A 27553-nucleotide genomic window follows, 5' to 3' on the forward strand; every position below is an offset into this window, starting at 1 on the left:
AAACAAAAAACACAGAATATTGCTTTGACGTTATAACCAAGTTTTGCCTGGCTATAGTATGTCTAGTATAATTCTGGCATAAAATATAGGTGGGTCAAATCAGTGCTTCTGCTGTCATTGTGTGATATCTTAGGTTTTTGTTTTGTCTTTTTGGTTTTTATTTTCATTTTTTAGTATCTAATCTTCAAGTCCTTCCAATTTTATAGAAGTCAGGTAAAAATTCAGATTGGTGAAGTTGTTCTCTCTGGTGAAGACAGTGTGATGACTTACATTTAATTGAGCCCTCACTGTTTTCAGGTATTCAGCTAGATTCTTTCTTCATCTTCACAGCAACCTTGGGAGCCACTTAGCTATTGCCAGTTACTAGATGAGAAAGCTGAGATGCAAAGAGATTAAACAATTGGCCAAGGTGACACAGATAATAAGTAGTAGACCTGGAATTCAAACCTAGGTCTGTCTGACCACAGTATCTGTGGTCCTTCTCCCACTACACCATGTTGTCATTTCCAAGCATTCTGCCACTGCTTCCTGAAGGGGTACTCACTAATTGAATTTTGGGGTCCATCATTCTATGGTTGTATATTTAGTGTCCCTGCTTCCATTCCGTACAAGCAGACATACATACACACACACGCGCGCAGTATATCCAAGCACTCAAATTTTCTTGCCCACACTTAATTCTCTGTCGTCTCCACTATCCTCAAAAATTTTAGTAGATGTTTCTTAAGCTTCTGTTCTGCTCTTGGACTAAGTCCTGGAGGTTCATACATTTCAAGACAAAAAACAGCAGCAGTGACAAAAAGCTTAACTCTGCTCTTACCTCAAGGAGTTAATCAAATAAGAACCAGACCTTTAAGTTAATATAACACAAAAAGATCATTGTTTTCAGGGCCATGAGGCTAGGAGAAAGACTAACTCTGTCTGGAAGAATCAGGGAAATTATTAGCTAACACTTGATTAACAAGAAGGTATTTGTGGTGGGATTGGGATGGGGGAGACAGAGAAAGAGGGAGAGGCATGAGCAGTGGCTCATGCCTGTAATCCTAGCACTTTGGGAGGCCGAGGCGGGCAGATTGCCGGAGCTCAGGAGTTCAAGACCAGCCTGGGCAACATGGTGAAACCCCGTCTCTACTAAAATACAAAAAATTAGCCGGGCGAGGCAGCGTGCGCCTGTAGTCCCAGCTACTCAGGAGGCTGAGGCTGGAGAATTGCTTGAACCTGGGAGGCTGAATTGCAGTGAGCTGAGATCCCACCACTGCACTGCACTCCAGCCTAGGCAACAGAGCGAGAGTCAGTCTCAAAAAAAAAAAGGAGAGAAGAAGAGAGAGAGATAGAGATTGAGGCTGGGGTAGCTTCCTCAAAAGCAGGTGGATCCGCACATGCAAAGGCTGAGAGGACAGAGCAAATTGGAGTGGTAAGGAAACTGCAGGTGTTAGCCAGTGAGAATGATAGGAAAAGAGCCAGGAGAGGTAGGCATGGGCCAGATCATTCCACATGCCATAAAGTGTTTAGATGGATTCCAGTGTCTTTAAATAATTTCTCCAGGATATTTATTTTTATCTGTAGATTTTATAACTTCTTGATGGCCCTGATTTTCTTTAAGAATCATCTTGTCTCTGAGAACTCTTAAATCGTAATGGAATCTAACACGTGGGAAAAATAGGGCTCCATGGGAAGAAATTACAAGAACCCTTACAAAATTACTCTCTCAAATTATACTTTTTTTTGTTTTTTGTTTTTTGTTTTTGTTTTCGTTTTGGTTTTTTTTTTTTTTTTTTGGCTTATGAAAACCTCTTTAATTGCAAAATAAGCTGAATAAATGAACTGTTTTAGCCATCCTATATATTGAAATTGAAGAGAAGCACAAGCCAAAACTAGGTTTAAATTAAAATATTTTTGTGTTTATAAAACAAAATGGAATAGAAGTATCAAACATGGTTCATTTTAATAAATAACAGAAACATGGCTTTGAGATCAGTTTCTAGGTTATGTTCTCCCCGTGAGTAAAAACTTGAGACAGGCCAGGCACGGTGGCTCACTCCTGTAATCCCAGAATTTTGGGAGGCCAAGGTGGACGGATCACGAGGTCAGGAGTTCAAGACCATCCTGGCCAACATGGGGAAACCCCATCTCTACTAAAACTACAAAAATTAGCTGGGCATGGTGGCACATGCCTGTAATCCCAGCTACTCGGGAGGCTGAGGCAGGAGAATCGCTTGAACCAGGGAGTCGGGGGTTTCAGTGAACCGAGATCGCACCACTGCACTCCAGCCTGGTGACAGAGCAAGACTCCGTCTCAAACAAAAAAATAAAACAAAACTTGAGACACTAATGAGCCATGGATTCACCCACACCAGTGTGTACTCATTACTTCAACCATGAGACCTCCAACCTTTGTAAAAAGTGAGTGTGAGGACATTCACAGTAAGAGGCTGAATGCAAAGCAATATTGGCTTTCAGTAGTTTTAGTAATTGCAGTACTGTTTCCACCTAGCTATCTTGGCTCTGGCTATTTAGGCATTAAGTTGAGAATAAATAGATGAAGAATATTTAGTTTTATTCTCCAACTTTCCCAATCTAAAATGTTTATAATAAATACTTAAATAAGGATAAAAATCTATGAATTAATCACACGTTAAACAGGGCTTCATGTAGAGTACTGAGTTGAGTAACAGTGCTGGTGCAAATTCTGGCTGTGCCACTTAGTAGCTATGACCTTGGGCCGATTATTTACACTCTCTAGGCCTGGGTTTCCATATCTATTAAATACAAATCTGTTTTTCAGGAACAGATTGTAGAGATCGGTGATAATATTGGAGACAGGGAGGCGATATAGGGTAATAGGTCAGAGTATGGGCTGTAAAGTGAGGATACCTGGGTTTGATTCCCGCCTCTGCCACTCACTAGCTTTGTGACCTTGACCACGTCTCCTGACTTCACTCTTCTCAGTTTCCTTATCTGTAAAGGGAGAATGATGAAAGTTCATATCTCATAGTGATTATTACTTGAGTTAATGTTTGTAGGGTACTTAGAACGGTGCCCGGCACATAGTGCTAGTTAACTGTTTGTTAAATAAATTGTTAGATAAAGCTCCTGGCACCATGTAAACACTCAATACAAGGTAGCTATTATTTGTATTCAATGTATAATTGATTCCATGTGAAAACAAAGCCTTAAAATTTTAATAGCCATATAACCCTCTCAGCATGTTTTTTTAATTAACTAAGGCTTTAAAGCCTTATTAATACAAACCTTTTAGGACCAAGGAAAGTTTTTCACATATTCTCAATTGTCTCTGGTTGATGCAACTTAATGTTTTGCTGAGAGAGACCTTAAATGTAATTAGTATTGTGTAATTAGCCTGATTAGTCTGACCTGTGCATCACGAGTCACTTGCCTTGAGCCCAAGAGGAATGCTTCCTTTCTGATTTGAAGCATTAGCCCATCATTGCTTCTAACAACCTTCCTACTTACTAGATGACCTTGAGTCAGGGTTTCTGTATATATGATTTCAGATTTGTCCCCTAGAACTGCAAAAGGGTAGGAGAGGCAAAGATAGGAAAAATATATTTTTTTAAGTATTTTATTTTTATTGGAAAAATATTTATTGCAAGTCTTCCATTTGTTCTCCTCCTGCCACTAGCGTTATGTAAAAAGTAAAAAGAGCTTTACATCAAAAAGCACAATGAAACTTTGTATCCTTAAGTCCTACTTAGCATTCCATAGTAAGCTGGGAATATGGAAGATGGCTCAAAGGGTTCGGTTTGGTTTGATTTTTTTTTCCCTCTTCATTTCCCTTCCCCTTACTTCATTTAAGCTAAGGATGATTATTTATTTGCTTCTTAGCTCATTGAACTCTCTGACTGGACAAATAGATGTCTTACATTGGTCAGCAGGATCACATTTCATCTCAACTGTGATGATTGTTCCCTTCCCTCCTGTCAGATGGGAGAGTGACTGATGTTTGGAAATGAACTGTGCAACTGACCTTTTCTTGCTGGTGGGCAACAAAGTATGCATTGACGTCAGTGTTGGCTGATCCACATTCAGTTTGTGCAATGGGTCAGCTTCATCTCTATCACTCTCCACCTTTCATTTGTCAGCTTTCATTTCCTCATAATTGTCTTCTTCACTCCTATTATAATTACAAAGGATGTGTAACTCTTCATCAAGCCTGGCTAGCTGAATTCTACTGGTAATTTTAGAAACAAGGATAAATTTAACCCTAAAGCCATCTGCTGCTCTGTAGGAGGATTTTTTAAATTATAAATTAGACATTATAACACACTGCTGGAGATTCAAAATTGCCTCAGTGGTGTTGATTCCTAGAAATCATTTACTTTTCCTTAGCTTGAAGATTGGTTTTCAATGTTTTGTTTGTTTTTTTCCTTTTTTAAAAACAAATGACTTAGTTTAACCTAACAATTTTCTTACGTCTCCTATTTAAATAAAAATCCTAAAAGAATTTAGCAAGTGTAATCTTTTGCAACAGTAAACATTGACAAACTGTTTAAATCTTCTGTATATTTTTCACCGCCTCTGTTTCATTCTGTTTTCTGGCTAGTCAAAGAGTGGTCTGGAGACCAGCAGCATGAGCATCACTTCAAAGCTTGTTACAAATGCAGAATCTGAGGCCCGTCCCTAAACGTACTGAGTCAGAGTCTGCACTTTAGCAATTTCCCCAGGTGATTTATATGCATGTTAGTATTTGATTTATTTCATTACTTCATTCCAACAAACAGAATTCTCCATTTTGTACCTGGTTCCCATTAGACAATAATCATCAGAATCAGCTTATTTACTCTATGCAAGACCCTCTTATTCCTAAAACATCATGCCTTTGCTAATGATAATTTTGGGCACTGATAATTTATATAATTTATACAATTTAGTGATGACAGTAATACTGGTTTTTGTTAGGATGATATAGGTCAGTCAGTCAACTTTCAAAATATAGAGCAGAAAACAATAATAGCAGCTCTAGGGCTATGTTCAGATATATCCTTGGTCTGCTGTTACTGGTTAATTAAGAGATAGAGGACTCAGCTTTTGAGGCCTAGTTGATTTTCATGAGAGTCAGTAACTGATCTGTAATTAAAGACTCTACCCCGAATCCTCTTCTATAAATATTTCAGACCATATAGAACCCAGGTGAGAGAATATGAATACAAATTGGAGAAGACTAAGGAGTCAGGAGGCTAAATGCAATGTGGAATTCCTGAACTGAAAAGGAACACGTGACTAAACTCATGAAATGTTAAGTCTGTAGTTTAATTAATAGTAGTGAATCAATGTTTTGATAATTGAAGCTTAGTTTTGGTGATTATACTGTAGGTATGTAAAATGTTAACATTAGAGGAAGCTGGGTGAAGGGTATGAGGAATTATTTACTGTTGCAACTCTTCTGTAAATCTAAAAATATTTCAAAATTAAGAGTTTAAAAAAGTCAAAATGAAGCCACATGGCATGGCATAAATGTTTTGTTTATAATAGCAAGCAGAATGTCTGAGGAACATAGCCAAAGTTTTAGGTATTAACTTGCATATCAGAGTTAGAGAAGATATTAAACTAGAAAGATGTTTGCTTTCTAGCAGGGCTAGGCTGGATCTGAGTCTGGTAGAGAGAGAGACGAATGCCCAAGTGATTGTTTTCATAATGCTTTCCAAAAGTCAGATGATGATGTGGAGTCTTACTATTTTGTGTTGTTGCAAGACTTCTGTGTTTGCACAGTGGTTGACGTGTATGGAATGCTGATGTTTAATGAAGGAATGAATGAAATTGGTTAGTATGATGAAACATGAATATAGTCCATGTCATTTGAATAAATGACAGTAAGAAATTAATCCTGCATTTTCATATTTCATCCCCCCCTACTCACTCCCCACTTCACAATGCACCTTATGCATTTAGGCAGAAAGCTGCAGACTGGGTGAAGCAAGTTATCCAGATTCCTGTGAAGAAATTAAAAGGCTCTTATTTTTAAGTGCCTTTTGCTGCCACTTCTTAACCCTGACAATTATTAACTTCTTCAGAAATAACTATTTTTGACATGCCAGTGAAAGACATGAAGGTAGTGGTTAACAACGAAGCCTCGAAGTAGTTAAACTTGGTTTCTATTCCACTGGTGCAACTTAGTAGCTAGCTGTATAACCTCTGGCAAAATACTTAACTTTATATCCTCACTTTCTCCTAAAATAAGGATACTTCATAGAACTAAGAAGACATTATCTTCAGAGAGCTTAAGTCAGCTCCTGTCACGTAGTAGAGCACTTTTAAAAGAGGTAGGAGCAACATATTCATATGGTAAACCTTTATCGAGCAGCTCTTGTCTGCAGATGATATGCTGAGAGTTGGGAGTACAGACTATTGTCCCCTATTCTCTGCTCCCGAGGAACTTAGTCTGATGTGATAGACAGATAAGTAAAATAATAAATAATAATAGCAACGATAGCTTCTGTTTATTGGCTACTTACTGTGTTTCAGTCGCAATATAATATCTATTTCTATTAATACAACTACTTTATGAAATGTAAATATTGTCCCTATTTTTCAGATGAGGAAACCAAGGCTCCAAGAAGTTAAGTAATTTGTCCAAGATTACATAGCTAATGGAAAACCCAAGATTTGATCCCCAATCTGCCTAACACCAAAGTCTTCCTTAACCCATTCTTCAGATGATTACAAATCCAGTGTTTGGCAGAGGGCAGTGGCTCACACCTGTAGTCCCAGCACTTTGGGGGCTGAGGCAGGAGGATCAGTTGAGCCAAGGAGTTTAAGACCAGCCTCCACAACATAGTGAGACCTTGTCTCTACCCAAAAAAAAATAATAATAGTTAAAAAAAAATTAGCCAGGCATGGTCATGTGAGTCTGTGGTCCCAGCTCTTTGGAAGGCTGAGGCAAAAAGATCACTTGAGCTTGGGAGATGAAGGCTACAGTGAGCTGTGATTCACACCTCTGCCCTCCAGCCTGGGCAACAGAGCAAGACCAGTCTCAAAAACATATATAAATATAACATTTGAAGTGCTTTGACAAGGTTATAGAAGACCTCAGCACATGTAATATTGTTACAGCTTAGTGAGCCTGTCCTTCAGTGTTTCTTTTAATATTCCTATAGACCCAAGCGTCTATATTCATATTACCTACAGAAAATAGAAATAATTACTTAGTACCATTCCTCTTGTAAGTGAACAGGAAGCTTTCTTTGTGCTAGATTTGTAAAGCAGAGGTTGAAACTGGGCTACCACGGGTCCAGAGAAGCGTTCCTAGCTCTTGTTCTCTTGCCTGTGAAGTGTACCATGAGAGCCTAAGGCAATAAAGAGGCCAGGCCACCTTCTTTACAGGCCTCTGTCCCATTCACTCCTTTGAGTTTTTTTCACCAGGTCTGGGGAATTTCAGAATGATGTGACTCTATAAGGGCTCCTGGAGACATTAAAACTTACCAATGGGCCAGGTCGTGGCTCACACCTGTAATCCCAGCACTTTGGGAGGCCACGGCGGGTGGATTGCTTCAGCCCAGGATTTGGAGACCAGCCTGGGAAACATAGCGAATCCCTGTCTCTACAAAAAATTTTACAAAAATTAGCCGGGTATGGTGGAGCACACCTGTGCTACTCAGGAAGTTGAAGTGCAAGGACTGCTGTGAGCTGAGATCGTGCCACTGCACTCCAGCCTGGGCAACAGAGCAAGACCCTGTCTCAAAAAAAAAAAAAAAAAAACCTTACCCGTGCTATTTGGAGAGTATCCTCAATTTACAGGCACTAAAACTCATCCTGTGATTATGGTTTAAAGTGCAGCAATTATTGTATGTATTTCAGGATCTCTGAACACACATCCAAGAGTTTCTTGTGCTGCTTTATCCTGTGAGTGAAATTAACATTTGAACATAGTCCTTGACTCATTTAACATCTAGTCCTTGACTCATGAGAACATCTAGTTTCTGACTCATGGGAACATCTAGTCCTTGACTCATCTGAGAGTGTAGTTTTTCTGGAAAATTAGAAATATATATATCTGTATGTGTCCATATGGGATACGGTGTTCTAGGGGTGGTTAGTCATAGAGGTGGTATTGTGAAGATAAGGCCTTTCTGACAGTCAGTTTGGAAAGTGGACTGTGGAGCTGAGCTGAGGTTACTTTGTAAAGAGAGAACTTCTCCCTGGCACCCCCATTGCCTCACACTCCTGGATACCAAAGGCAGACCACAGTGGTGTTCACTAGGTTTAGGCTGTATCTGAAGCTCTTTCCCCAGATGTACCGTCTTTTCTCTCTTAAACCCTTAAGCTCCCTCTAACTTTTTCTACCACTCCTATCTACTTTTTTGGGACCTTTTTCTCTGAAAGGCAACAGTTGGTGGTAATGGTTTCACAGGAGGAGGAGAGCTGACCTTTCACGTCTAGTATGCTCTGGCATTTTACATTCTTAATCTCATTTAATCCTCGCAGCATCCTATCTGGGTAGGTGGATTATCCCTACATTTATAGATGTGGAAAAAATAACTTTCCTAGAGGACTTGAAGCTTGAAAGTGATAAAACTGGAAATTAGCTCTAGTTCTTATAACTTCATAGATTGTACTCTTCCACGAAGCTGTAATGATGGGGATCATTACTGTTATTACTGTTACTACTGCTTGCCACTAGTTTTTATGTTAGCAAGCTAAGAGAATGCTTTGCCTAAGGTGCACAAGTATGTATGATCTCAAGGTATGAATGGAGTGAGCTGATTTTAACACATTGGGCCTTTACAGCAACCTGCTGATTGGGTATATTTATCATTTTAACTTTACAGATGGGGGAAACTAAGGCTCACAAAGACTGATCCAAAGTCACAAAGCCAGTCAATCTGTCTGGCAGTGGAGACTCGATCCAGTCTTTCTTGAGCCATCTCTTAAAGCTCACTGTGCATGCAATGCTGCGCTCCTGCTGGCTGGAGAGCCAGTTCCTGTCACTAAGACAGGTTCTTCCGTTAGGAGTATGGAGCAACATAAGACAGCATGAGTATAACTTAACAAAATAATAGGAATTTGTTTCTTCGGTAAGAACATGAGACTATAAAGGCTTAGCAAAAGGGTATAAACTTGCATTTATAACAATACTTACTAAATTTTTTAATGCATATGGAAGGCATCTGAGTAGTGTTTCTAGAGTGCATTCTCTGTATCAAAACCATAGATTCAGTATGGCTAAGATCATAAGAAGAAGGCCATTAACTGTTTTGAACTATAATGCCACTACGATCCATAAATTAGTAAATGAGTGATGGTGATAGGTGGCTTGTGGCTGGGCTATATGGCCATCAGATGTTAATGAGCTATTCAGATGGGTATCTGCCTAAAACAGAATATGTGGACCAACACTTACAGGGTTGTCACTTAGGAAACGCTGCACTCAGTTGCCTTCAAGGGTTATGTATCTGGGGTAATGGCAGCCAGACAGTCGGTTATGTTTAGGTGAATATCTTAGAGTTTTACTCATTTGTTTCTTTCCTTATAGACCATTTAAGATAAAGAGCTCTTTAGCAGCCATCGGGTAATTGAAATTCTAAGATTATCAAATACTAGTTGGGTTGTCCACTTTAAGGCTGATTTTCTTTCACATGATATAAAGTCTTTTACCAATCTCTCACTTACTCTCTTTGGGAAGAAAACTTGATTCATTTACACATACATTCAGCAACATGTATTGAGTACTTACTATTTGCTAGTCATTGTGCTAATGCCAGGGAAACATCACAAGATAAGATGCCATCCCAGTCCTCACAGTAAATAGTAGTGATATTGTTAATACAGCATATTATAGAATTTATCACAGAGAAATGCAGTATAGTTTGAGAGCACAGATGAAAGTAACATTTATTTCCATCCCAATAGATTTCGGTTTTGGAAATTTCTTTAAAAGTGGTGAACTGCTGGCAACATGGTGTGGCAGCCCCCCTTATGCAGCCCCAGAAGTCTTTGAAGGGCAGCAGTATGAAGGACCACAGCTGGACATCTGGGTACTGCTTTGCTTTGCTGTGTTGTTAAATGCATCTATAATGATAATACTTGGTGCTCTGGCCCATCTTAGAAGCTCCTGGTACTTAACATATAAGCAGTATTTCATATTTTCCCCATCCACTGGACTATACTTACTCAGAGCATCTTGAAATGGATCCCTCGGAAAGACTCTCTAAGGATAGGTGTTGTCATCCTAATATCAGCAGTAATTTAAAGTTAAGTAGTAGTCAAAATGATCAGATTCAAATTCTTTGGTATTTATTATAAGATACTTATTATAGTAGTCAGGGTTTTGGATTTTTTCAAATTCTGAGAAAATAATAAATTCAGACAGGAATTTTTCAGTCCATATGATTTCAAGAGCCCTGGGGATGTTCAGGAAAACAAAGAGCGTTTGACGTTCTTGGTAGAAAAGTCTCTGCATTGTTTTCTTCCCTAGAGTATGGGAGTTGTTCTTTACGTCCTTGTCTGTGGAGCTCTGCCCTTTGATGGACCGACTCTTCCAATTTTGAGGCAGAGGGTTCTGGAAGGAAGATTCCGGATTCCGTATTTCATGTCAGAAGGTAACAAGCTTTTCATCTTACTTATGGTGTTTTACAGTGTTAGTGCTCCAAGTGAAAGGCCTAGGTAAAAGTTTCTTTTTTTTCCAAGAGTTTAGGTGCCAAATGAAGTGACTGAGCTATAGGTTAAAAGCTCTAGAAAGAAGCAAACTCCTTTATGTAGGCGAGACAGGTTCCAGCCTTCTACTTGTAACTGAACACACAGCATTTCCCAGATTAACAGCAGCATGTCTTCTCATTCATTCTGGGTCTATAAATGTCCCAGGTTTATTTTAGATTTAACGAAGCCCTTTGTAGATACAGACTCAAAACCATTTTACTCCAATATGTAATGGATTTTATAAAATTAAAAATTTTTAATTAAAAAGCCAACTGGCAAAATTCTGCTAAATTCAGATGAGATGCCATAATCCCTGCCTGTCATGTATTGAGCTGTTACCTAGACAGCAGTTAAGTTTACCCCTTAGTTTCATTTTGGTAAAATTATTCTTAACTTTTTTCTTTCTACTAACAGTAGAAATAATACTCTTTGTAGTTAAGAGCATGGACTGTGAAGCCAGACTACCATACTGCCTGATTTTAATCCTGAGTCCACCGGTTACTGGCCATATGACTTTCACAAGTTTTATCTCCTCTCTCTCTGCTTCAATTTCCCCATCTATAAAATGGAAATAGCAATAGCTCCTACCCCACGGGTGTTGTAAGGTTTAATTAAATTAATCTGTCAATCAGGTATGGTGGTTTATACCTGTAATTCCAGTGGTTTGGGAGGCCAAGGCAGGAGGATCTGTTAAGGCCAGGAGTTGGAGACCAGCCTGGACAATATTGCAAGACCCTGTCTCTACAAAAAAAAAAAAAAATTTTTTTCAATTAGCCTGTTGTGGTGGCATGCACCTGTAGTCCTAGCTACTCAGGAAGCTGAGGCAGGAGGATTGCTTGCAGTGAGCTGTGATTGCATTACTGCACTCCATACTGGGCACACTGACCAAGAATGAGACCTTGTCTCCAATAATAATAATAATAGTTAATAAGCATAATCTATGTAAAGCACTTAGCACAGCGCCTGGCATATAGTGACAGGAGGTTAGCTTATGTGTGAGTGAAGAGCATCATGTCAGCTCAGAGAATATGCTAGTGCTCAAAGTTGCAGCAGTGCAGTTTTCTTGGTGTAGTCAGAAGTAAGTAATATTTTACATACACTTTTCTCGCTACAGTGATATGGAGGAGAGCAGCAGCCCATTGGAGAGCTCTTTGCCTTGCTTACATAGCCTTAGTATATCAGCATTAGATATGACTGAGAATCGATTTACTGTCTGCTTGTTCTAGGAATGAGGCTTATTTATTTTCTTTAGTGGAAATCAAAGTCTGTTTCTAGATATTTTCAGTTGCGAAATTCAGTAGAAAGTTTCATTTAGCCCAGAATCTGATAGACCTACACCCTCCTGTTTTTCTTGGGTATTGTTCACCACGTTAACTTGACAAATATAAGTAGCCTGCATGTATTCATTTATTCATTTGACCTTCCATTTTCCAGTAGAGGATACAAAGATTAATACCCTTGTACAAAGTCAAGAGTCAAGCAAATAACCCTGAAGTGCAAGGTGATTTATGTGACTTTTGTAACATTGTGTTTTCTATAGATTGCGAGCACCTTATTCGAAGGATGTTGGTCCTAGACCCATCCAAACGGCTAACCATAGCTCAAATCAGGGAGCATAAATGGATGCTCATAGAAGTTCCTGTTCAGAGACCTGTTCTGTATCCACAAGAGCAAGAGAATGAGCCATCCATCGGGGAGTTTAATGAGCAGGTTCTGCGACTGATGCACAGCCTTGGAATAGATCAGCAGAAAACCATTGAGGTAAAGTGATCAGAGATTTGACTAAAGGTATTTCAGGGTTCTACTGCACTTAGCTACTTGAACTTTCATACTCACACCTGTCATCCTGGTCTTTTAGCACATGTATCCCCAGCGCCTAGGCGTACTGTTCAGTGTTCCCTATTGATGACATCAGACTCTATTTATATTTACTTTTATTCAGCATCTTAAATTCCTTTCTTTGCCCCATCTGCCAAAACATTCGAGAGGAGGCATTTATAAAAGAGTCAGAAAAGGCAAAGATGGAAGCTTAACAAATACAAGGTAGAAAGTTGCTTCCAAGATGAAACATGAAGTTTTACATAGGTATTTAACTAGTTTGTATGGAACATAAATGTGCAGCTAGGCAAAGGGCCAAGCAGGAAACAAGAAGGGTAGGTATCAGGTTTAAGAAAGCCAGGGAATTTAGATTGTGAACTGGAGAAACTAAGAAGGCAAAAACAGGTGGGCTCCTGATTTGGAAGTATTTAGGGGTCACAGAACTGTGAAGGGTCATGAACCTGGAAAATTCCTCTTAGCTTTTATTTCTGTCCTCAAATAGTTAGCATACTTATAGGGTATACATATTTCTAATACTTCTACAATAGTAAAAAAGCAAACAGTGCTCTTGAGGAAGAAACATAACAAGAATATCAAATGCCGCCTTGTTTGCTGTGAAAGACCAAGGCTCCATGCTGTACTGCCTTTCCCCTGCCACGTAGCCATAAGTGAAACCAAACTGACTCTCCTGCTTTGCTCACTGTGCGCTCAGGGATGTTTTTCTGTACTTGTCCCTGAAGTGCATCCAGAGCGGTAGCTGGGCGTGCAATTCCACTGACCTGTGATTTTTGCTGAGACGGCTCTGCATCCTGGTGCCCTGCACAGCACCCATGCCGACTGTCAGGTGGAATTAGAAGCCAAAGGAGCAGTTGTTTCCCTGTTCCCTCAGTATCTGGGAAAGCTGGCAGGCTGGAGATGTGAACATTTGGGAAGCAACTTTATTTTCAAGGTTTTAAGAGGGTGGGACTGCAAAAACAAGAGGAAAAAATTACCTAAGAACGGAGACATAGTGTCTCTCAATTTAGCATCCAGATGCCATTCTCCAGCCCAAAATAATCATCAGAAAGTTCTCCACATACTTTAACCATTCACTTCAGAGTTTTCAATGGTTCAGATTTGTGTTGAAGCCATGGAATTAGAGCCTCGGGCTCAGGTTGCTAACTGACCGTACACCGCCGTTACAGCTATGAGATGGGGCCATGTGGCAGCATTGGGGAATGTCTACATGAGATAATGATGGCATTTTCTCTGACTGGAGAAAAATAAATGGATCTTGTTCATGTAGAAGGGCTGGTCAACCCATTTAAAGGGATCATCATTTATATAATTAATACTAGGCCAGGCGCGGTGGCTCAAGCCTGTAATCCCAGCACTTTGGGAGGCCAAGACGGGCGGATCACGAGGTCAGGAGATCGAGACCATCCTGGCTAACACGGTGAAACCCCGTCTCTACTAAAAAAAAATACAAAAAATTAGCCGGGCGTAGTGGTGGGCGCCTGTAGTCCCAGCTACTCAGGAGGCTGAGGCAGGAGAATGGCGAGAACCTGGGAGGCGGAGCTTGCAGTGAGCTGAGATCCGGCCACTGCACTCCAGCCTGGGCAACAGAGCAAGACTCCATCTCAAAAAAAAAAAAATTAATACTAGAGACTTGAAGTTTTCTGCCTTCCCGTCTTAATTTTGGAGCAGCTTTCATCTTGAGACATACTTTGTTTTTCACTCTGTTTTTAACAGCACACGTTTCTTTCCACTTTTTTTTAGGCATGTATAGATCATTGCATTGGTCTTTACGGCTCTTTGCCTTTACCACTTGTTTTTTCTTTCAGTCTTTGCAGAACAAGAGCTATAACCACTTTGCTGCCATTTATTTCTTGTTGGTGGAGCGCCTGAAATCACATAGGAGCAGTTTCCCAGTGGAGCAGAGACTTGACGGCCGCCAGCGTCGGCCTAGCACCATTGCTGAGCAGACAGTTGCCAAGGTAATGCCCCCTTAGCTGAGAGTCTTATCTGTGCGTGTGCCTGTTCACATGTTCGACAGATTTTTCATATTATACACAGGGTTAGGATTTCACCCTCTACACTCTGTTTTTCTGTAGAGTTTCTGCCTGCCATTCACTAGATTCTCAAATGTTTTAGCACTTTCTCATTTTTAAGGGTTAACTTTATTTCAAGCAGTTTTTTAAAAGAGGTGTTTCTCTTTTTCATCATTCACAATGTTGAGAATTACTGTCACTAGCTTTCACATTCAATTCCATATAACAAATTTTTATTACAGATTTACCATGTGCAAGCTTCTATTCTTAGGCACTGTTGGGGGTAGGATATATAAACTACAGTCATTGCCCTCAGAGACATCACACTATAGAAGTGAAATAAGACAAGATCGTAAACAACCATCATTCACAATAGGGAAAGATGAGTGCTGTAGCAGAGCCAGGGACAGGGGAGAGAGGGGCACAACTGAACAGGGGAAACGGCGTGTAAGACACATCTTCACAGATGGGGAGGACTTGAGTGGTGAGCTGAGGCATTATTGTGAAGAGTTTTGAATGCCAAGGTAAAGAGTTTACTTACAATTCAGTAAGCAACAAGGACCTACTGAAGGCCGCTAAGCTGAAAAGTGATATAATTCTATCCATGCTTTAGGCTAATTAATCTGGTAGCATTATGAAGGATGTGTCAGGAAGAGAAAAGAAGAAATTTGGAGAGAGCAGTTAGGAGAGTGTTACAGTAGAGACGAGAAATACCGAAGGCTTAAATATGGCACTGTTGGAAGCAGAAAAGAAGGGGCAAGTATAAGAACCATTTCAGAGGTAGACTCTGTATGAAGTTAGCAATGGTTCAGAGATGCAGCTCAGCGTGGTGGTTAGAAGCACCTGGAGCAAATCCCAAATTCTACCACTTCCTGCTATGTGACATTTTAAGTTTCTTAAGTCTTTTTGTGCCTTGGTTTCCCAAGTGTGTAATGGGGATAATAATAGAATGCTATGACAATTAAATTAGTTAATATCTGTGAAATAGCTAATGTTTGTGAAATACTATCTGCCTGGCACATAGTAAGTGCTATGTAAATGCTTGTTATATAAAGTAATAAATAAATATTGGGGAGGAAGGGACAACATGACTTAGAGATGACTCTGTTCTTGAGCCAGAGCCTGAGAAAATAGGGGTAGCATTAACTCAGTTGCTCATGAGGAAGATGTGGATCTTGATCCGAGGAGAGAGGCTGGGGCTAGAAATTTGGGAATCGTCCATGTAGAGGTTGAGATGAATGGTTGGCTAGTATGCTCCATTGACTTTCCTGTCCACTTCTGTGAGTAACTGCCTTTATTCAAAATAAAAATAAAGGCAGAAGAGTTTTGACTTTGTATTTCTTTGGCAGTTTTACAAAATTTACAGGATTATAATAAAATTTTGCACTGGCATCTGCAGAGTATGTTTTAAAAAAGGAAATTAAATCTTCTTGATTTTAGTAGGTAAGTGGTGTATTTTGTTATACATACTTTATATATAAAATAAGAGTATTGGCTGGGCGCGGTGGCTCACGCCTGTAATCCCAGCACTTTGGGAGGCCAAGGCGGGTGGATCACAAGGTCAGGAGATCAAGACCATCCTGGCCAACATGGTGAAACCTCGTCTCTACTAAAAATCTAAAAATTAGCCGGGCGTGGCAGCGCGCGCTTGTAGTCCCAGCTACTCAGGAGGCTGAGGCAGGAGAATCACTAGAACCTGGGAGGCAGAGGTTGCAGTGAGCCGAGATCCCGCCACTGCACTCCAGCCTGGGTGACAGAGTGAGACTCTGTCTCAAAAAAAAAAAAAAAAAAATTGTGAGTATTGATAACAGATGTGAGTAAAATAATGTATCAATATAGTTCCAGATACTTGAGTTAGAGTATCATTGAGCACTTGGAAATCTTCTAAGTTGAATGGTGTTGCTTTCAAGACAGAAAGGAGGAGATAAAATGAAAAACACTTAAGATGTAGTGGAACCCCTTCCTTCTTGCAAATGCCACTAGACAAAAGGATAGGAAGCTGGAAAGCCCCCAGGTCCAGCAGGCTTTCCCTGCCAAGTCTCTTTATTCTTCTTAAACATTACGCAAGTGAGGGAGTGGTGAGGGGTTATATAAACAGTTGTTCCTGAGCACGTGCATATGTTATTGTACACGATATCCTTTCATGTCTAGACTATGAGCAAATTCCCCGGCATATCTCAAATTATATTTAATTTGGCTTAGGGTTCAGATGCATAACATGGCTTCTTATGTTCAATAATTTTTTAATTACCAAGTACTCTGTGTCCTTTATGCATTGACCCAAGTCTCAATGGAACGTACTTAGTGTAACTAAAATGCTTCTACTTCAAACGGAGTCTTCAGTGCTTATTCACATGCTTGCCTGAGAGCCTTCTGCATGCTGAGCAACAGGCCCCTCCTCCCAGAGATTTCACATTTTGAGTTTTAGTGTTGAACCTGTTAAAAAATAGATTTCTGTTTTTATGGATATAAATGTGCCTAAAGTTTTAGTAAAGCCTTCTCACTTTAATTCCTTGATGTTCTAATTTTTTTTAAAGAAGTGGCGAATCACTTGTTTCTTGATATAGCAGCAAGAAATTGAGGAAGCATGATCCAGTCAATACAAAGATAACGTGAGCCGTGGAATCATGCAGACCTCAGGTTCCACACCAAGCTGAGTGACTTCAGGCGAGTCAGCGTCTCTGAGCTCCTGTGCCCTTAAATACAGAATGGGAACAGCAATATATACTTCAATTGATTGCTACCAAGATACAATTGGTTAACCTGTACCAGAAGTTTAGTTCAACCAATAGAGCACTTACATGCCAGGCACAGTCCTAGCCACTGTGGCTTCAGAAGTACCCTGGAAACAGTCGCTCCCCTTAAGAAGTTCATAGCCTAGTTACAAAATACCCATTATGGCCTTGCACGGTTGCTCACGCCCGTAATCCCAGCGCTTTGGGAGGCTAAAGCGGGCAGTTCGCTTGAGCCCAGGCGTTTGAGACCAGCCTGGGCAACATGGTGAAACGCCATCTCTACTAAAAATACAAAAATTAGCCGGTTATGGTGGTGCATGCCTATAATCCCAGCTATGCGGGAGACTGAGGCAGGAAAATCGCTTGAACCCAAGAGACAGAGGTTGTAGTGAGCCGAGATCACACCACTTCATTCCAGTCTGGGCGACACAGTGAGGCTCTGTCCCAAAAAGTAAAACATAAAAAAAAATAAAGTACCCATTATTATTATTTAGACAACAGTGGGATTCCCATCTTAGATTTGGAGTGCTTATGTCTGCTGTATAACATGCAGGAAGTATTAGATCTAACTGAGTTCAGACTATTTAGAAAAAATATGTCATGTCTTTGTCTCATACATTCTAACCACTAGTTTTGGTGGGGTTTTAGGGGAGGTTTTGTTTTTGAGATGGGGTCTTGCTGTGTCACCAAGGCCAGAGCACAGTGGCAATCACAGCTCACTTTAGCCTCAATCTCCTGGGCTCAGGCCATCCTCTCACCTCAGCTTCCCAAGCAGCTGGAACCACAAGTGCATGCCACCACGCCCAGCTAATTATTTTTTTTATCTTTTGTAGAGATAGGGTCTTGCTATGTTGCCTAGGCTGGTCTCAAATTCCTGGGCTCAAGTAATCCTCCTACCGTGGCCTCCCAGAGTGTTGGGATTGCAGGACCTGATGAAGGTCACACAATTAGTGAGCCACCACACCTGGCCTAACCACTAGTTTTTAAGAGTCCTTCCACTGCAAGTTTCCATCAGCTGTAAACAAACAAGAGTAAAACAATCACCTCCAATTCTTTAATTACTGTTTAGAGGTTGCCCTTCACAACAGGTTGTGCCTGTTTACTAGGGCTGCCATAACAAAATACCGCAGACCTAGTGGCTTCAACAACGGAAATTATTTTCTCACAGTCCGGGAGGCTGGAAATCAGGATGAGGGTGCCATGAGGGTTGCTATCTGGTGAGGCCTGTCTTCTTGGCTTGTAGCTGGCTGTCTTTTCACTGACTCCTTTTCTCTGCGCAAGTGTGGAGAGAAAGATCTCTGGTGTCTCTCCCTCCTCTTAATAAGGACACCTGCTGTGTGGGCTCAGGGCCCCACCCTTTGGACCTCATTGAACCTTAGTTACCTTCTTCAAGGCCCTGTCTCCAGATATCAGTGGCTCAACTTGTGAATTTTGGCAGGACACAATTCAGGTCATAACAAATACTTGCCTATTGGAATAGTAACGAGTTTCTCATAGGGAAGAATATTATTTTCATTTTAATGGTTCTGGAAAGCACAAAGTCCAAAGAAGAGATTAAAAGCAATAAACATGTGGTCTAAAGAGTGATCACAATTGGTTGGGCATAATCATTGAGTATTGACACTCCTAAAGAATATCTTGATAATATCTGCTTCTTGCGTTATTAATTGACCATCTATTTATTTAATATTTGCTAATCAACTGTGCAATGCTGTGCATGCTGTTTGTATATTTATACCCTCTGTTGTTCCAAAAAGACTCCTTTAGTCCCCTCAGTGATCATAAGACTCCTAAAACCCACCATATTTCCTAGGAAGTGATTGTCACAACAAAAAGTGTTATTCCTTGATGCTATCTGTTATTCCTCTAACCGAGTCCACAGTCAGTTGTAGTAGTCCAGGTCGGATGTGAATGCTGTCAAGGACAATGTGCTACGCTTGGTCTGGCACAGCACCGTCTGGCCATTTAAAGCGTCCAAGCTAGTGGGAGTCAGGGACGGAGCAGCGTGTCATAGTTAGCGCATGGGCATCTCATTTCCATACGGCACCCTCGGTCATGCTTCGCCCTAATAATTTAGACTACTTTCATAGAGAAGGAGCAGTCTACTAAAGCTGGGAAGTAGAAATCAATTCTTCAGTTTTATCCTTTGATTGAAAAGCTAATGATGGGGGTAAGAAGAATGTAGCAAATACACTTTAGTGGGGAGTGTAAATTTTACATAGTGACTAGATAAAAATTTTACATAGTAGCTAGATAATTTAAATGCCTGATTTTGAAAGGAAAACGTTGTTTAACCTCAGAAGTAGCACAGAATATAAGCTTGAGGAGTGACAATACAAGGAAAGCTATCTCTTTATCACACTCTGAATCGTGTGCAGTTGTGTATTTGTTTGTTTTGGGGCATCCAGAACATTCTGACACTTTGCTAATGCTACTTTATTCTTTATCTTATACAGTATAGCCAATGATATTAATATTGGAATATACCAAATATAAAGTATGTTGAAAATATATTCAGAGTATATTCAAATATAAAGTATATTTCTAACATACACCCCCATCCTTGAAAATCGTCAATCCGAGATTCTAACTGGGAACCGTTAGTATTTGAGAACGAGACTGCATTCATTTTACAGTCTAATTCTTACATTCTTGTGATCATTCGGAGGCTTTAGGAAGAAGGGGAAAAGAGGAATTAATGTTACTGAGTTAAGGACATTGCATGTTACCTTTTACAGTCCTGACTTCACTGAGAAGTTGGCATTGTGCTCTCACAGTTGAAGAAGATAAGTTTCAGAGAAGTTAGGAAACTTGATTAAGGTCATACAATTTGTAGGTGATGGAGCCAGGAATCAAACTCAGGTCTTGGGAGAGGAGAAGCTACAATCTCATACCATTTGTCCCTTTGATTTGTCTGAATTTAAAATTCACCATCCTATAGCCCTTGAAATAACTATAGCCAGAAAAATATAGGCCATCCTTCTGCCTTTCATAGTCTAGTATGATGATTGTTTTCTCAGATGTGGTGCAGTGCCTGTTATGTTTAAAACACATCTAATAAATTATTCTGGTAGTTTTGAAGGGATGGTGATGAAAGTATCATTCAGCAGCTTCATCCTTTTAAATAATTTTTTTTCCTTTTTTTTTCTCTTCTTTTTTTTTTTTTGAGACAGAGTCTCGCTCTGTTGCCCAGGCTGGAGTGCAGTGGCATGATCTCGGCTCACTGCAAGCTCCACCTCCCGGGTTCACGCCATTCTCCTGCCTCAGCCTCCTGAGTAGCTGGGACTACAGGCATCCACCACCATGCCCGGCTAATTTTTTTTTTTTTTTTTTTTTTTTTTTTTTTGTATTTTTAGTAGAGATGGGGTTTCACCGTGTTAGCCAGGATGGTCTCAATCTCCTGACCTCATGATCCGCCTGCCTCAGCCTCCCAAAGTGCTGGGATTATAGGCATGGGCCACTGCGCCCGGCCTTAAATGATTTTTTAAAAGAAGCATTTGTAATGCTTGTTTCCCTAGAGTAGTTAACAAAGGAGACATGAGAACAGACTTCAAACCATCAGGAGCTTTCTATAGTGGGTTGACTTCAAAAACATAGCTTGCAGTAAACGCCTCTCCTTCCACTGGGCCAGCAGGCTGAGTCCAGGCTGTGCATCTCCTTAAAGGAAGGAAGATGTTCCTGTCACCCCACGTGACTGCTGCTTCTCTTTCTTCCTCTTCGCATACACCCTTACCAATAAATACATACCATCTCACCTACACCAAAAAGGTGGGTAGAGCAGACAGAGACATAGCACTGACTCCAGCGTCCCTTGTGTTGTAGTTACTTGTGGGTGTGTATATATCTGTCCCTGGTTTAATTTTGAGCTCCTAGGATTTTTCTATTCTTTATCTGTCTGGTAAGTATTATATTTAAAGAAAGCGATAAATATGTTTGTTGAATTGAAACGAGGAACATTCTTGATTCCTCACAAAAGCTAGCTTTCTTGTCACCTGTGTGAAAGTCAAGCATCCCCTCATGAGGCAGAACTGAAATTCTGTACGACCTCTTTCAGAGGAACTGATTGCTGAGTCTGCTTCAGACCACTGCCTGCACCATATGCATATTTCACCAAGTCTTTCTGGAGTTTCCAATAAATAAATATTCAGTCTTTAATTGCCACAGGAAGAATTATTTTATTCTTAGAACTTTGTGTATTTATAGAGAAGGTATTCATGTTCCCAAACTGTCTGTTCTTGCCATATTTACAGGCACAGACTGTAGGGCTCCCAGTGACCATGCATTCACCGAACATGAGGCTGCTGCGATCTGCCCTCCTGCCCCAGGCATCCAACGTGGAGGCCTTTTCATTTCCGGCATCTGGCTGTCAGGCAGAAGCTGCATTCATGGAAGAAGAGTGTGTGGACACTCCAAAGGTACGGCTGTGTTTGAGAGTCTCGGAACTGGCAGTGTGGCGAGAGATTTCAGTTTGGTCCACAAGTGTTTTACTTTGGCTTTATTGAACGTTATCATTTCCTTAAGTCACTCAGGAGTGATGCTTTTGTGGAGAAAAACCTAAGAATAGTGTCCAGGCTCAACTCTTGTCAGTGTTTATCATTGTGACCATTATGACCATTACGTAATTTGTCAGACCTCGTGGACTTCTGAAAAGTCCTCCTCATCTTTCTCCCTCCTTCACTAATTCCTTCTCTCTTCAAGTTTCCAGATCTCTCACAAGTGTTTGGGAGTATTTTTGATTTGTTTTTTTTTTTCCCCTAAAAAATTAATGCTGAAAACAAAAAAATTAACTTTCATGCCAAATTGGGCTGTATTTGATTGCTATTGCCGCTCTTCTGCATAGGGTACCTCAGGTACAGAACGATGGGCCATCTTTTGTGATCAGTTATACATGTTGTTTTGTCTAATTTGGAAATGTTTAAAAGTCAGTGTGCTGGGCCAGGCGTGGCGGCTCAAGCCTATAATCCCAGCACTTTGGGAGGCCGAGGCGGGCAGATTGCCGGAGCTCCGGAGTTCCAGACCACCTTGGGCAACATGGTGAAACTCCCATCTCTACTAAAATACAAAAAATTAGCCAGACATGGTGGCACACACCTGTAATCCAAGCTACTCAGGAGGCTGAGGCACTAGAATGGCTTGAGCCCAGGAGGCCGAGGTTGCAGTCAGTAAGCCAAGATCGCAGCACCACACTCCAGCCTGCGTGACAGAGTGAGACTCCATCTCAAAAACTTAATTAATTAATAAAAATAAAAGTTAGTGTGCAGAATGAAGTTGGCATTTAGGATACGGAAGATGACAGCTTTTCTCATTCATGGATGTTTCTTTAACTTCCAGTGTATATTATATGTACTTAGCATAAGCAATGTACAGAAGATCATAATAATGGGTAGGAGAGTGTCATAGATAACATAGGTCTTGGAGCATGTTCAAAATAGACCTCCTCTTAGTGTGAACTTGGGCCACATAACAGAACTCTTTGAACCTCAGTTTTCTCTTGTATAAAATGAGAACACCAACTTTATGAGACTGTTATCATGATTAATTGAGATAATGTGTGTGAGGTTTGGGACAGATTATAGATAATAAATATTGGTTTCCTGTATTTTTAGCCTCTTTAGGTAATAAAAAGATGAGTGAGACATGAACTCTGTCTCTCAGAGTTCACTATAGTCTAGCAGAAGAAACATTATACATACTAAAAGATGGCGTGCCAGGTACTGAGTAAACTGATAAAAGATAAAATATGGGCCAGGTGTGGTGGCTTACGCCTGTAACCTCAGCACTTTGGGAGGCCGAGGCGGACGGATCATGAGGTCAGGAATTCAAGACCAGTGTGGCCAACATGGCGAAACTCCGTCTCTACTAAAAATACAAAAATCAGCTGGGCGAGGTTGCGGGCACCTGTAATCCTAGCTACACAGGAGGCTGAGGCAAAATAATTGCTTGAACCCAGGAGGTGGAGGTTCCAGTGAGCCAAGATTATGCCATTGCCTGCCAGCCCAGGTGACAGTGCTAGACTGTACCTCAAAAAAAATAATAAAATAAAAAGATAAAATATGATCGGTCCCTTAAGGAAGTATAAATCAGAACGAGACTAGAAAGAGGCAGGGGGAGTTGCTTTTAGCTGTTTGATCAGGAAGGTCCAGTTTAATGATCAGAACTGGGGATCGAGAGGCGGGTAGACCCCAGACAGGTGGCTGGAAACCGGGGGTGGGGGGTGATGTCTACAGTGGAGGCAAGACTGGAAAAAGCAAGTACTAGGGAAGCCTAAGTCCATCTCCGTAGAGAGGGGTTCAGATGGTCTGAGGAAAAGGGCACGTGCAGGGAAGCGTGTGAAATAAAGATGGAGGAGGTTAGCGTTGAATGGCAAGCCAAGAAATTTAGATGTTTCCCCTAAGCGAGTGCTTTCAATATGGGGACAGGTTTTGGTATCAGTTGAAACAACTGAAGGCACAGTTGTTCGGGGAGTAGGAAACCACTGAAGATATTTGAGCGAGGAAGCTCTGGGATCCGTGTTGCACATCAGAAAGTTAGCCTGCATATCGCTGTGTGCCCCGGTGCAGGGGAGAAACGTGACCAGGAAGACAGGTTAGAGCCTGTGTCCAGGAGGGAGGCGATGATAGTGACCATGAACCTGGAGGGGAGGAGACGGTAGAAATGAGACGGTGCAGATAAAATTGATAGAATATTAAGGTCTAGGGAGAAGACCAAACCAATAACAAGATTTTGAGCCTAGATGGAGGGTGACAGCTGTTTTCAGAAATGGGGAACTAAAGGCAGGGCAGATTCAAGAAGGCTGACCATGAGTTCAGACAAGCGTAACCCACAGCAGGCAGCTCAGTGCAAGGCTGCCACAAGCCGGTGTTGAGCTGAGTTGCTGACCAAAAGGATTTAGTGTCTGGGCCCCTGGGGACGAGTCCACTGCCTGGGCACAGTCTTTCTTCTCTGCCTGTGGTTGCTACTATAGACCCACTCAGAAATTCAGACATCAATTAAGGCAGCATCATTCATTTATTGTAAAGATGTAATTCCCTCAAAAGAATTAAAATGCAGTTGACTCAAGGCTTGTGTGTGAGGGCATCAGGCCTAAAACACAGCTCGGGCACTGACTGCTGTATTATGTAGGGCAAGCTATTTTTAAAGCTTGTGATTGTTACTGTAACCAGGAAACAGGCAGGAAATGAATGATTTTGCAGAAGATACAGACAGGAGCTAGATGGTATATTCGCATTTGTAGGAAGAGCAGTGCCACGCTGGAGCTGGCCACCCACACTGACAATGCCACGGTGGCACTCAGCCAGGCCATAGACATGCTCCGGTCTTCTTTGTGGACCATTTTATTTATGTCAGTGAAAATGTCCCTCTTCCCTCCCTAGGACCTCTTTCTTGGGGCCCATAAGTAAGTGCACACACACACAGAAAAACTATCAGAGACACGGTTCCCTTTCTATTGAGACTGCCTTGTGTGAATTTACTGTAACACCCATTTGTTGTTTTCTGATTGATGCTTCATAGCTGCGTGTATTGATACTTGCATTTCTCCTCTCAACTGGGGACACGTATCGCGCATCTCAAAGAGACTTCAGCTCTCCTTCCCTCCCAGAAATCTTCAGTGCTTAAAACTGTCAGTAAAATCCCTTAGGGAGTCTGAATGGAAACTTTGATTTGCAGCTTCAAAAAAATACTGCCTTTCTGAGATAGTCGCCCAACTCTAGATAAGCATGGTTGGATCAGGTGCTCCAAACAGGAACTGAGATCCACAGGTGACATGGGGGCCATATGGGAGGGCAGATGCATAAACCCTGCAGAATAAATCTCCTTTGAGTATCTCTTTTTAATAAGGAATTTTTTATACATACATATACACATACACTTGAGTCATTTTTAGCTTTTTTTTTTTTTTTTTTGAGATGGAGTATCACTCTTGTCAACCAGGCTGGAGTGCAGTAGCGTGATCTCATCTTACTGCAACCTCCACCCCCCGGGTTCAAGCGATTCTCTTGCCTCAGACTCCCGAGTAACTGGGACTACAGGCGCCCACCACCACGCCCAGCTAAGTTTTGTACTTTTAGTAGAGATGGGGTTTTGCCATGTTGGCCAAGCTGGTCTTGAACTGACCTCAGGTGATCCGCCCACTTGGCCTTCCAAAGTACTGGGATTACAGGCATGAGCCACCACGCCCAGCCCATTTTTAGCGTTTTTATTTGAAATGTAATAAAAGGATTTTCCGAATTACCCCCTTCATAGCTGGATAGCAGAAGGAAACTGTGAGGGTAAATCCTGAAAATGCAGATATAGTGGAGGTGTTTCGTGTCTACTTACATTTTTAATAACTTTTTTTATGACAAAGGTAATACATACAAGTTCTGAAAAGGATATACATCTGGCCAGGTGCAGTGGCTCACGCCTGTAATCCCAGCACTTTGGGAGGCTGGGTGGATCACCTGAGGTCAAGAGTTTAAGAAAAGCCTGGCCAACATGGCAAAACCCCAGCTCTACTAAAAATACAAAAATTAACCAGGCATGGTGGTGCATACCTGTAGTCCCAGCTACTCAGGAGGCTGAGGCAGGAGAATTGCTTAAACCCGCAAGTTGGAGGTTGCAGTGAGCTGAGATTGCACCACTGCACTCCAGCCTCAGCGACAGAGTGAGACTCTCTCACCAGAAAAAGAGAAAAGAAAAAGAAAAATCAAATCAATGAAAAATCAAGTCATTGTTTTCTAGCTGTCCCAGGATAAAACTGAACTCAGCAAATATTTTGTAATAAAAGACATAATTCCTCTTGTAGTCTAGATGAGAAAATAAATGTATAAACTGACAATTTAAGTAAAACCATAAATTCAGGGGTACTGCCGGGTGTTTTGTATGGCTCAGTAAAAATATTAAGGATAAAAAAAGAACCTGCATGAAAAGAAACACTGAACAGACAACCCACAGAATGAGAGAACATTTTTGCAATCTATCCATCTGACAAAGGTCTAATATCCAGTCTATAAGGAACTTAAACAAATTTACAAGGAAAAAAAAACATTAAAAAGTGGGCAAAGGACAAGAACAGACACTTCTGAAAAGAAGACACTCATGCAGCCAACAAACATATGAAAAAAAGCTCAGCATCACTGATCATTAGAGAAATGCAAATCAAACCCACAATGAGATACTATCTCATGCCAGTCAGAATGGCAATTATTAAAAAGTTAGGAACAACAGATACTGACCTGGTTGCGGAGAGAAAGGAACACTTTTACACTGTTGGTGGGGGTGTAAATTAGTTCAGCCATTGTGGAAGACAATGTGGCGATTCCTCAAGGATCTAGAAGCAGAAATACCATTTGACCCAGCAATCCCATTACTGGGTATATACCTAAAGGATTATAAATCATTCTATTATAAAGATACATGCACGAGTCTGTTCGTTGCAGCACTATTCACAACAGCAAAGACACGGAATTAACCCAAATACCCATCAGTGATAGACTGGATAAAGAAAATGTGGTACATGTACACCAATACTACGCAGCCATAGAAAGGGTTGAGAACATGTCCTTTGCAGGGACATGAATGGAGCTGGAAGCCATTATCCTCAGCTGAACAGAAAACCAAACACCACATGTTCTCACTTATAAGTAGGAGTAGAATGGACACATGAGGGGAACAACACACACTGGGGTCTATTGGGGGGTAGGGAGAGGGACAACATCAGGAAGAATAGCTGATGCATGCGGGGCTTAATACCTAGGTGATGGGTTGATAGGTGCAGCAAACCACCATAGCACACGCTTACCATGTAACAAACCTGCACATCCTGCACATGGACCCTGGAACTTAAAAATTGAAGAAAAAAAAAAAGAGCCTACTTGTATGGCTTATCCTATAAGAAATGTCTTTTGACGGCGGCCGTAAGTATAAGGATGCTCAATAGATAATTACTTAATGATCTTCTTTTCTCTGTTACCTTATTCATTTCTAAACCATTCTTGGCTAGTTTTAGAAAATTGTATTAGTAGAGAGTTAAGGAGCTTAGAGGTATGAATATAAGTTCTCAAACAGCCATTCTTTCTTGCAAGGAAACTATTAAGTTTAGTCAGAAAGGAAAGTTTATCTGGGGAAGGACCAAGGAGAGAGTAAGAGTTGCTGGCCAGGTTTCAGAGTTTTGCTTTCTGTTGCCATGGGGAAGGTTGGCCAATGTGGAAAGGAAGCATTTGCCACTCTTCCTCTTAAATGACCACTCATCACTTTAAAACCCTGTAATGCATTAGCCACCTTACCCGAGTGAGGGCTACAGCCCAGAATGGATTTTATGGAATAACCTTCCCCTCC

The 27553-nt window shown here is 41.0% G+C and overlaps 1 protein-coding gene across 2 annotated transcripts in view; it reads left to right on the forward strand.

The window, feature by feature from the left end:
• The window catches only part of SIK2 (salt-inducible kinase 2), a 125471-nt gene that overhangs the window by 87487 nt on the left and 10431 nt on the right, over positions 1-27553 (forward strand). For both annotated transcript variants that reach the window (XM_011976974.1, XM_011976975.1), the window contains exons 5-9: positions 9868-9992; positions 10433-10556; positions 12194-12414; positions 14295-14447; positions 21487-21651. In XM_011976974.1, the coding sequence (XP_011832364.1) occupies positions 9868-9992; positions 10433-10556; positions 12194-12414; positions 14295-14447; positions 21487-21651 (788 nt within the window). The remainder of the gene's footprint in view (positions 1-9867; positions 9993-10432; positions 10557-12193; positions 12415-14294; positions 14448-21486; positions 21652-27553) is intronic.

The sequence above is a fragment of the Mandrillus leucophaeus genome, unplaced genomic scaffold, assembly GCF_000951045.1.
Source record: "Mandrillus leucophaeus isolate KB7577 unplaced genomic scaffold, Mleu.le_1.0 Scaffold172, whole genome shotgun sequence".
Taxonomy (NCBI): domain Eukaryota; kingdom Metazoa; phylum Chordata; class Mammalia; order Primates; family Cercopithecidae; genus Mandrillus; species Mandrillus leucophaeus.